Here is a 12,448-nt window from a genome sequence, read left to right as displayed (position 1 = left end):
GAGTGAGTCAGAGTTGAAAGTTTAAGTCTGTGCAGATTGAGCGCACACACTTAACTCTTAAGAGGATCGCACACCGGCTGCGCCGCTCAGCGCCACGCTGTTCTAAATCAACTGAACACATTGGGCTCTATCTTACACCCGGCGCAATGCAGCGCAATGCGCGACGCAAGTGTCTTTCGCTAGTTTCCACCCTAATTTTCACGTTTAGCGCCGCGTTGTTTAAATAGCAAATGCATTTGCGCACCCTTTTGCGCCCATGGGCGTTCGAACTGGTCTGAAAATGAGGTGTGTTCAGAAGCATGGTTGGCGCGTTGCTATTTTGAGGCAACTAAAATAGACTACGCCATTGACCAACAAAAACCTGGTCTAAAGTCAATGGCGCAATGTGTTTTATGTTATTTAAAGAGCGCATTAGTATGCGCCTATAAACGGGAGGACAACGCGGGTTTGCTTATCACAAAGTACATGAATGCGCAGCAGCACAAAAATGCTTTTAAATATGAAAGATTAAAGGATTGAATGTAAAAGATTATTATTGAATCTCTTGGACATAAATGAGGACTAATTATGAGACGTTAGAAGGCGCAAAGAGTTGCTTCACCTGTAGCCTGGTAAGTAAATAAATGCTTTGCTTTGAACAAATGCGTCTGTTTTTAAATGTTTTTTTTATGCTACCTCACGGATTTATTGTATATGATGACTCTGAACCTGTGGATATGGTGAGATGAGAAACATTTTTAAGTAATGCTTAAAAAAACTCTTTGCTAAAAAAACCGCTGTCCAAAGTGCTGAAACGTGAGGAGAGTCGTTTGTAAATTCTTTATCTCCTGTTTGTTACAAATAAAGTATTTTTAGAGTACAAACCTTATCTTACATGCTTGTAAATTATTTTTTGATGATATTGGATAGCCATACATTTAAAGCAATTACAAGCCTGCTTTTTTACTTCCATGACTAAAAGAAAACGGGTTTTAAAGGTTTTAATAAAAAAATAACAATTTCAATACAAGTGAAAAACAACACAATTATTTAACATTAATCTTAAACTGGGGATCTTCCTCCGCTTAGTTTTTCAGTTTACAAAGTCCGTCATCTAAATAGGGATTAGACATAGCGCCAGCGCAACTTGCTTTTAAAGGGGATGAGAGCTGAGACTCTCATTGGTTTACTGCACGTTACGCCCAAAATACTCCCATTACAATAGGACCAACCCTTTTCGACCATGCGCTCGGCGCACAAAACCATTTTTCCCGTCGTTAAATTAGCAAAAGTGGATTCGGACACACCCATTTACATGTTGCGCTGTGCGCTTTAGACAATGCGCTTAGATCGTTAAAATAGGGCCCATTGTTTTCTATGAGTATACGCACACCGGCACCGGCAGGTGGCGCCTGTCCGCGCCGCCCAGCTGTGACTCAGGAAGTTGTTCAAATCCCTGTCGTGCCACACAGCGCCACTCACATAGTTTAACATTAAATAACATCATATTTGTCCTAAATCATAAAGGATTAACATTGGCTGCTAACGTATATTTTGCATTTTGAAGTAGACGCTATCTGACGAAGCTCGCGCTATTTAATGTGCACTTCCGGTTTACAATACCTCCGAGTTCTGCTAGGCGCGATGCTACCCTGAGTAGGGCTGCACGATTAATCGTTTTTGAACCGAAATCGCGATGTGAATGGATGCGATTTTCGAATCGCAAGAGCTGCGATTTTTCGATTCAAAACTATCAAATATAACAATCATCTAGTACGCAGTTTTTGACAGTTCGCTTCATGCGCATTTTACGCTTGATGCAGTTTAAACCAATAGAGTGCATTAACACTGAGGTGCTGACTACACGTCAGATAACACCATTAGGAAAACATGAGCGAGCAGCAGTTCAACTCCTCAACAAAGTGTACGGCCATATGATTTCCGCGATGCGGAAAACACCAACAGAATCGCGAAATGCATACTAATGGAATTAACTGCACAACGCGGAATGTCATGAAGTTGGCAGGTTTTGGATTCAGTCATTTTAAAAACTCATTATAACTCATTAACCGGCAAATGAAAGGACAGAAATGCGCGAAAACATTTCCCTTTTGTGTAATGTTGGACTTAAAGAAAGGTATATACGTCCGTTTCTCGTCATGCATCGCAAACAATGACAACAACTCATCAGACTATAAGCAGGTTTCATTAAAGCCCGGAACACAACAGACGAAAGAGGTACATTATACTTTCTTGCACCCGCACATCTGCACCACTTTGAATATTTACAGGCACGAGGGTTCATGAAGCGCGCACACAGAGAGCAGTCAGCACACGCGTGATCACTAAACTTAAGTTTTCTTTCTTGTCTAAGTGAACATAAACAGCTGGATGTTTATCAGTATATTGAAGCAGAGCAGTTTTAAAGCTGTCTTGTGTCTTAAAGTGACAGACAGTAACCTGGTGCTTTCTGTGTCAGAAATGTTTATTACACACCAAAAATTAAAATCACTCCTTAATCTTAACTGAACAAGCTTCTGCAGCTCCACATTTAAAATCGTACAGTGAGGACTGTGCAGTGTTTTATTTGTATTTTTTGCTTATGTTAAATCATAGATTCTAATAACTAATATATTTACATTTATTACAGATGCCTGAAAAGTAAAACAAGATGAGTATAGTCTTATGATTAAAAGAAAAAACTAAACATTTGCTTGTCAGAAGCATTGTTGTAGTGACAGCCAAAATACATTGGCCTATATGTTATTTTAAATAAAACTTTCAATAAATTTTTGTTAAATTGTATTTTAATGTTCTTAGATAAAAAAAAAGTTTGTCTGCAGAAGAGCAAAGTCCTGCAGACAACTTGGTACAATGTTTAAGAGGTTTTAAATAAACAGTAGCACAGCATCTTTCTTTGGTGCTATTAAAACCACCACAACAAGCCTGGATGTAGCTCTTTTATTATATACTAATGAATCGCACTTTAAATCGCGAATCGCAATTTTTATCAGAAAAATCGCAATTAGATTTTTTCTCCGAATCGTGCAGCCCTAACCCTGAGCGGCGCGGCCGGTGTGTGATCCCCTTTAGTATCTCATTCAAGGTTACCCGCCCACGTCACGTTGCTGTGCACGTCGTCACAAAAGACGGTTTACACGTATTTAAGCACCGCAGTTTTAAATTAAGTGATTTTAAGCCGTTGAAATACAAAGAACAGTGCTATACTGTATATGCGCACGCTGTTTCTGTGTGAGAGGATTGTGCAAGCTGAGTATCTGCTTCTCATAGAGCTTGTGAGTATTTTGCCGCTGTATTAGCCTTAAATACACACATGCGTCAAAATATACTTTTGCAAGTATAATCATAAACACGACAATTTAGGTTTTAAGAGAAAGTAAACAGCTAAAAGAGAAAACGCATGTGTAACAGTATATTAGATCCGGACTTTGGGGAAGTTACATAATTTTGCTCCTGTCTGGCATTTGTGTTAATCAAACAGCATTGAGAGAAAATCTCTCAATGATTTACCTTTTTACCTTTTAGTAAGACTTATACGTCGAATTGTACACGAGTTTGATTCGAGTTGCTCGTTCATGGTTCATACTCATACTGTATTAGAGCTATTACTGTAAAAGGAACAAATCCTGAATGATTTGTTTATGTCTATTGAATAATATGACATTAAAATTTCTGTTACACTTTACAAAAAGGTTGTATTTGATCACATTAGTAAATGCATTATGAACAAAAAGTTTACAATATATTGTATATAAGCATGTAATTCTTGTTTATGTCATTACAGTTATTGATGTTAGTTTGAGGTGCATTAACTAATGTTAACAGCTTCAAATTTGATTTAAAAATTAAAATGCTAAAACTGTAATTGATATATAAACTGTCTTTTTCACCTTTTTACCCCTGAAGAGTTTGCACCCCTGAGCTAAGGGCTATGGTTAGGATAACGCAAGGGCTAGGGTTAAGATAAAGACAACTGAAACTCAACTCAACACTACAAAAAAAAAAATAAATGACATAGACAATACTTAATGATCACAATTAAACATAAGTGTGCCTAATATGTATAATGGGTGTGACACTTATACCTTATAGTAAGTGGTGCTTTGCATACCCCTCCCACACCCCCAAAAAATGGGCTGCTGCTTTATGTCGTATTGGTAGTAAAAAATATTGTGGGGGTGGAAAAAAGCTTGTAAAATGTAGTAAATTCATCTCTATAATTCCTGCATCTACCCTGTTATTAAAATCAGGTCTTTTGCACATGTGAAATAGTACTTCAAGGGGTGCTTCACCAAAAAATTAAAATTCTGTCATAATTTTCTCATTCTCATGTTGAAACCTGTATGAATTTCTTTTTTCTGAAGAACACAAAGAAATGTTGATAAATAGGGGTGTGATGAATCACAAAACTCACGGTTCAGATCACATTACGGTTTTTGAGGCACGGATCGGATAACTTTTCGGATCAGCAAAAAAAAACAAATAAAGAAACATTTATAAAAAAAAAGAACAAAGTTGCACATGAAGCAAAGCTGCATTCATACTAGCAGCAAATGGTTACAATGCACTCTAAAAAATATTTGACCCAGGGCTGGGTTACTATAGAACAGAACACATTTCTGGGTTAAAATGACCCAAATAATGGGTTGTTTTAACCCAACTGCTGGGTTATTGTTAATCAACCATGTTGAAACAACCCAGCAGTGGGGTTAAAAACAACCCAATATTTTTTAGAGTGTGGTTGAGTAAAATATTCTGTATACAAAATAAATAAATAAATTAACCAATGCTGGGTTGTTTCAACCCAAAATGCTGGGTTGTTTCAACCTGTAGTTAAGTGAAATGGACATGGTCTAGGTTAGTTTAACCCAGGTGTTGGGTTAATTCATATTTTAAATGACAATAGGGGAAGAACATTTTTAAGTACATTTCTTAAATTTGGAGGCCTTTTTGATAGCTTTGATTTTTCAAAATTCAAAGTAATTTCTGACCCAATGTGTATGGGAACTGTTTTGTAAGTTGAAGTAAAAGGTCACTTCTGTTAGGCGGTCACTGTCTGCCCCACTGCACTGTATGTGTGGGATCCTACCATTCAGTATCATGAAGAATCCACTCGACTGTTGACAACAGAGTAAAAGACCTCCATTATTTTGTCCAAATGTCTGGTTGAATCTCAGCCAAAGCATATAGTGGGTGTTAAGCCAGCCATACATCACTTGTTTGGTATGAAAATGTGTATTAAATCCACTAAATAACCTCTAACAGAGTAAGTATACCATGCGAACCCCCATCGATTTAGCCACACCTGTTAAGATATAATCTGCCTGCCAGTACTTCTGGGTTCACCTGTTGTAGATGTAAATGGTTGATGTCTAACCACAGAATGTTTTGTCTGGTGATTTGTGTAGAAAATGAATAGCAAACAGATTTTTACATTGATTACAATAATAGCATTGTTCTTCTGACACACACAAACATTTTCCAGACTGTGGGCATGAATTCTTTTTTAAATAAATGCATGAGGCTATGTCGCTTCTTGTACAGTCAAGATTTTTTTCGAATGTTAATAATATGAGCACTTTTGTTGCTGACAGTAGAAAGAAGAACAAAAGTTATTCTGCACTTTGGACATTAGGCAATCATTTTCTCACACAGTCCATACGAGAGCAACTTCTGTCAGCAGGTACCAATGTTGTGTACATTAAACAACTGGAGGTTGAATACAGAAGGTGGCCATCTGTTTGCTGAACAGTGTTAAGAGAGAGAGAAAGAGCAGTAGAGAGCGAGGGAGGAGAGGCCATCACATTCACAGGTGTTTTGCTGTGCTGAAGTTAACATTGTTTCTCAGCTGGTGTTAAGAGATGGATCGTTTTTGTCATGTTAAATCTGTAAGGCATTTACTATCCGATGACACAGTGGGGATCTATGAGCGACATTCAGAAACTGAACATGAAGAACTGGATTGGGATAGCTTTACAACACCCCTTCCCCTCCATCAGGTAGAGTGTTTGTTTGCTTGATCTTCAGATGTTTCTCTCAGTTTGTGTAGCTCAGCTGGTTGAGATTTTTTTGCCAGCAATGCAGTAAAAAATTTGTTTTGTTTCCCAGGCAACACAGATACAAATAAATATGCACCTAGTTACTTGCTTTAAATGTGTGTGCCAAAAGAACATATGACATATGTAAATTGTGCAATGGTCTCTATACCCTTTTGGATGCTCCTTTGTACTGAAATTGGTACCATTCATTTGAATATAATACTGTACACTTTTGTTGTAAAAGGTGAAGTGAGTAATTTTTATATCACTTGACATACAGAATTAACTCAAATTGTAAATGTGAATGATGCTTGTCTGTGCATACATGACCCCGATGATGCTATGGTTACTTGGGTTTTCTAATGAGATCAGAATAAAGCTGCAGTATTGTTCATTATTTATATGTATAGGAGTGTATGTCAAACACACATCCTTGCAAAGCACGGTTTATTTGACTTGTAGCGTACACATACGTTTGACACAGTACGCACATGCTAATCTGATGATGAAATTTGCGTCACAGGCACTATACACTTCCCTTGCATACACGTAAAACTTAACTTAACTGTAGACTTAAAGGCGCTCTAAGCGGATCTGTGTGACGTTACTTTTTGTTGATGTTTAAACTGTTTTCAAACTATCGGAGCGTAGCTTACTCCTCCCCCTCCTTTCAGTGCTTTCATGAATGCGCACAACCCCCACCCCCAAATCCTTCTTGTCGTTAATTGGCTGGAACACTTTGCTATCGTTTCTGGTGCTAGGTTTGGCCACTTTGTTTTTATTGCAGTATGTGGAGCCTAGGCTGTCTACAGAGATTGCGTTTTTTTTACAGTTTGATCAGCGGACAGGCAGCAAGCACATAGTGAGGAGATGTTTGCTGTATGTAACAAAATATGTTTTATGGTCTAAAACGCGTGAATTCGCTAAGAGCACCTTTAAAGGTGCAATGTCATCTCTTGACAGAAGCGCAATATAATATACATAATATACTATATTATTAGTGGCGTATAAAGACCTTGCATAATGAACTGTATTGTCTTTATTGCCGATTTTAACTACATACACCATCAGGTTTTGAAATAAAGGCGAATGACAAATGTAGCTTAATTTATTTCAAATGAACACTCAGTTTCTACTGTACTATAGAGTTTTATCTACACCCTATGTTCATGAACACTTCACTTTTATATATATATATGCAGGTGCTGGTCATATAATTAGAATATCAAAAAAAAGTTGATTTACAGTTTTTTTTACAATCACTTTGCTACTATTTTCAGAACCCCGATGTCATTTTTTCACAACTCTAGAGATAAAACATTTGTCAAAACTCTAAGCCTTTTCTGATACACATAAAACTTAGATCATTTGTTCATTCAACAAAAATCACCTGTTCAATATGACACAACTTAACATCAAAGTACTACTATTTTAAAAGGCAATTCACACATTCAAATAATTGTCTATTCATTTCCTTACAATGATCTAACTATCAATTGATACAACTGCTCAAAATGATAAGTAACTGTTGGATTACTAGTTGTATGGAAACAGATAAAAAAAACTTCCATGTTTACTGAAAATCATGAAAGTTTCAAGATAACAAGATTTGTTGTCACCAATCAGCATGGAGCATGAACCAATTATCACTGCATGCAGGCCCTTTAATTGCTTGTCCAATTCTGACAACTTGATACTGATGATTGAGTGCACATTGTGGAATGATGTGACCTATGTTGTGATGTAGTGTACTGTAGTGTTTTGCATCATTATATTACAAACTTTGTTCAATGATTCCACTGTCTGAAGTATTCTCTCTACTACTGCAGTACTTTTACAGAGATGTATTTACTGTACATGTAGTACCATAATTTACAGTTCAGATTGGGCCATTTTAATTTACAGCAGGTACTTTTAACACAGTCCTTTAATTGAACTGTTAGATTCTTCAATGAATACGAAGACAGATAAACGTTAAGAGCTTTTACTGAACATCAACAATCACTGAACACCAGTTCCATCTTGTAACATGAAAACAAGAACACTTTTCGAGTCAGTCAACAACAACACCCTTTTTACTTCTCAGCCCCGCCCCTTAAAGGGACATCAACTCGTGACAGTTACTTAATACATTACACCCCTTTCCCCCAGTCCATAAAATCTGAAAACCTTTTTGGAGGATGATGCTCTCTTACAGGGTACCTCCGCGGTCCAGGAGACCCCAACACAACTCCCGAATTATTTCCATTCTCAGCAAAGTCATTATTAGGACCTTCCTCATTTGATGCCAGTGACTGTGGTTCAGGCAATTCAGATACTACAGCCTCTGGTGGATGTTCAGTGCTACCAATGGGCTCTGGCACAGATGAATTGGCCATGGTTACCACTCTTTCTCGTAGCTGATCCACATGTCTCCTGTGTATCTGTCCATCATTCGCACTGACCTTGTACGATAAAGGACCCATGAGGCCCACAATAGTCCCAGGCATCCACTTCGAGCCCTTGGTGTAACTCCTCATGTACACCATGTCATTTGGTTTGAATTCCCTGACAATGCCAGGGCACTTTTCAGCATTTAACTCCTGCCTACGGTGCATGTCTCGTTCATAATCAGGGTGCAGTCTGTCCAGAGCAGTGATTAACCGCCGATTCATGAGTAGTTCAGCAGGACTTTTACCTGTTGCAGAGTTGGGTGTTACATGTTGTGACAACAGGAAACGAGCAAGCCGAGTTTGCCAATCACCTTTGGTGATGCGAGACAGAGACTCCTTCGTCGTCTGTACCATGCGCTCCGCCTGCCCATTCGAACTGGGATGATATGGCGCCGTGGTGACATGTCGAATGCCATTACGTTCAGCAAACTCCTTGAACTCTGCAGAGGTAAAAGCAGCTCCATTGTCAGATACAATGATGTCAGGCAACCCATGCGTTGCGAAAAGAAGTCTCAGTGTATTAATAACAACAGATGATGACATGGAACTCATCAAAGACACCTCTAGCCATTTGCTATGTGAATCAACTACTATGAGAAATATTTTACCTTGAAAAGGGCCTGCAAAGTCAATGTGCAGTCTGGACCATCTTTTCGTTGTCCATTCCCAAGGGTGCAGCTTTGCCCTAGGTGGTGCATGACGTGACTTCTGACAGATATCACAGGCTCTGACAGTCTCCTCTATGTCCTTGTCCATCCCTGGCCACCACACATAACTCCTTGCGAGACCCTTCATGTGGACAATGCCAGGATGAGCATCATGTAACATGGCCAGCACTTCCTTCCTTGCCAACTCAGGAACCACAACCCGGCTCCCCCACAGCAAGCAGTTTTTGTGTGCAGAAAGTTCGTAGCGGCGCATCAGAAAAGGTTTGAAATGGCTGTCTGTTATATCAGCTGGCCAACCATGCAGGGCCCAGCGTAATACTCGTGACACAACAGGGTCCTTCAGTGTAAGACTGGCAAGTCGATCAGCATGCATAGGAGCATCTGGAACCGTTTCGAGTAACAGGACCTCCAACGGTGGTGGTGTAACAGCGTCAGTCCCGGGCAACGGTAACCGGCTCAGGGCATCAGCATTCGCAATGTCCTTTCCAGGTCTGTAACACAGCTCATAGTCATATGCTCCAAGGATCAAACTCCATCGTAACATTCGTGGTGACAGGACGGCCGGCATTGGCTTGGAGTGGTGTAATAGGCCCAGCAAAGGTTTGTGGTCCGTGAAAATCACAAAATGACGCCCTGCGAGGTACTGATGAAATTTTCTAACAGCAAAAATGACAGCCAACGCTTCCTTATCAACCTGGGCATAATTCCGTTCAGTGGAAGACATTGTTCGGGAAGCAAAGCAGATGGGTCTTTCCTGGCCCTCACATTCCAAGTGGAACAGTAAAGCACCCAGGCCATAGGGTGAGGCATCGCATACTACTGCCAGGGGTTTTTTTTCATCATAATGCACTAGCACCTGATCTGTCTGTAGCAGCTGCTTTGCTTGAGCATAAGCAGTTTCATGTTCGACTCCCCACTGCCACGAAGCAGACTGATCAAGCAAGCGATGCAGGGGTTCCAGGACTGTAGCTTTGTTGGGGAGGAAACAGTTATAAAAGTTGAGCAACCCCAAAAAAGCCTGGAGTTCTGTTTTGTTCTGTGGAGCCGGGGCTTTTTGAATAGCCTCCACTTTTTCACGAGTCGGCTTAATTCCATCCTTATCCACTCGAAACCCCAAAAACTCGACTTGGGTCGCTGCAAAAATGCTTTTCTCCTTTTGCAGCCTCAGACCAGCTTCTGCAAGACGCTTCAATACAGCCTTCAGCTGTGCATTGTGGTCTTCCATCGATTTACCTGAAATCAAGATATCATCCAGGTATGGTTGAACTCTTGGAATTCCAGCAAACAGAGTGTCCATAAATCTTTGAAATATTGAAACAGCTGTTGACACCCCGAACTGTAAGCGTCGAGGTCGGAAAAGGCCACGGTGGGTGTTTATAGTTAGCAAATCTGCTGCCTTGTCGTCCAATGGAAGTTGTTGGTAAGCCTGTTTCAGATCAAGTTTAGTGAAAAATACTCCCCCAGCTAGTTTTGAGAAAAGTTCAGATGCAGTGGGTATGGGGTACACATCAGGTTTAACAGCTGTATTCACAGTACAACGATAGTCACCGCAAATTCTTAGACCCCCATCTTTTTTTGCAACAGTCACTATGGGCGTAGCCCATCTAGCATGTCGCACCGGCTCGAAAATTCCTTGAGCTACTAATTTATCCAGCTCCTCATCTAGCTGCGGGCGTAAGGCAAAGGGAACCGGCCGTGCTTTAAAGAAACGTGGGTTAGCTGTGGGCTCAATGTCAATAGCGATTGGGGGGGCTCTACAGGACCCAATGTCCTGAAATACCTCTGCATATTCCAACAAAATTTCCTCCACCGATTGCAGCTGTATGCCATGTATTCCTTCCACTGATATTCCTAGTGGCTCAAACCAGTCTCGTCCCAGCAGACTAATGCCCTGCCCTTGAATGACAAACAAAGGAAGTGTGTTTTGTGTCCCTCTGTATCGTACGTCCACAAAGACTTTCCCTTTCACATCCAAAGTTGCCTGTGACCATTTTTTAAGTATTCCTTTGTCCTGGTGCATTTCCGGAGGCTGAACAGGCCATAATGAGCGGTAAGTGTCCTCACTAATCAGTGAACATGCTGCACCTGAATCCACTTCCATTGTGTGTGCTTGATCATTTAGGAGAACTGTAATTAAATAAGGCTTCCGTCCTTCCTTTTTTGATGTTTCATTCATGCTGTAAACAGAGTATTCCTCATGCTCTTCATGTGTTATAACGTTAGTACTCTGCCCCATTTTAGCATTTCCTGTACTTTGTCCAGCATTTTGCTTGATTCTTGTTAAACACACACAAGCTATGTGCCCCCGTTTTTTACAGTAATGGCATACTGCTGTGGTGAATTTACAGGATGGTGAAGGATGCTGGCCACCACATCTAAAACATGGTTTGTCACACTTTAGATTTTCATTTTGTGCTGCTGTCTTAACTGATGTGTGAGCTGCATAATGAACATCATCTGCGGGAAACGAATCATGCTGTTGTTGACGAAGAAGGCGAGTATTTAACAGAGCTGCTTCAGCAGCTAGAGCCTTTTCTTCTGCCTGTGTAAATGTAAGCGTAGATTCAGCCAATAAGCGGCGTTGCAGCGCCTCATCCAACACACCGCACACGATCCTGTCACGCAGCATAGCGTCTAACTGATCCCCGAAGGCACAGTGGACAGACAAGCGTCTAAGCTCAGCAATGTAGTTAGAAATACTTTGATTGGGTTTCTGCTTACAATTATGGAAGTGAAAACGCTGTACAATCTCTGATGGCGCTGGGCTGTAATGGCGTTTTAAAGCAGCCACAATGTTTGCATAAGTCACCTCCGACGGATGCGTCGGGGCCAGTACTGACCGCAAGGTGGAATATGTTTTTGCACCACAAACACTCAGTAACACTGATCGTTTCTTGGCATCAGACTCAATGTCATTTGCATGAAAAAAACATTCCAATCTTTCAACGTATTCTTCAATGGAGTAACTTGAGCATTCGTCAAACTCTTCGATGCGGCCCAGAGTAGCCATTTTTTATTTCACTTATCTGTGTGCTGCGGTCCGGATCCGCTCGTCGCCAGTGTTAGATTCTTCAATGAATACGAAGACAGATAAACGTTAAGAGCTTTTACTGAACATCAACAATCACTGAACACCAGTTCCATCTTGTAACATGAAAACAAGAACACTTTTCGAGTCAGTCAACAACAACACCCTTTTTACTTCTCAGCCCCGCCACTTAAAGGGACATCAACTCGTGACAGTTACTTAATACATTACATGAACCATTACCTTTACTATCTTTCTCTAAGACAAAACACTTGTGACTCC

At 40.3% G+C, this 12,448-nt stretch overlaps 1 protein-coding gene across 2 annotated transcripts in view; it reads left to right on the top strand.

Moving 5' to 3' along the window:
- The window catches only part of LOC135734667 (putative uncharacterized protein MYH16), an 85,816-nt gene that overhangs the window by 23,144 nt on the left and 50,224 nt on the right, over nucleotides 1-12,448 (top strand). The window contains exon 1 of one of the 2 annotated variants that reach the window (XM_065253548.2): nucleotides 5,677-5,999. The exons of the other annotated variant lie outside the window; for it this stretch is intronic. Within the exon in view, the coding sequence (XP_065109620.1) occupies nucleotides 5,862-5,999 (138 nt within the window). The 5' untranslated portion in view covers nucleotides 5,677-5,861. Of the gene's footprint in view, nucleotides 1-5,676; nucleotides 6,000-12,448 lie in introns of those variants that run through there. 2 annotated transcript variants of the gene reach the window in all.

This window comes from Paramisgurnus dabryanus, chromosome 1, assembly GCF_030506205.2.
Source record: "Paramisgurnus dabryanus chromosome 1, PD_genome_1.1, whole genome shotgun sequence".
Lineage (NCBI taxonomy): Eukaryota > Metazoa > Chordata > Actinopteri > Cypriniformes > Cobitidae > Paramisgurnus > Paramisgurnus dabryanus.
Note: the sequence above shows the minus strand (reverse complement) of the source record. Positions and strands in the feature narration are given on the sequence as shown.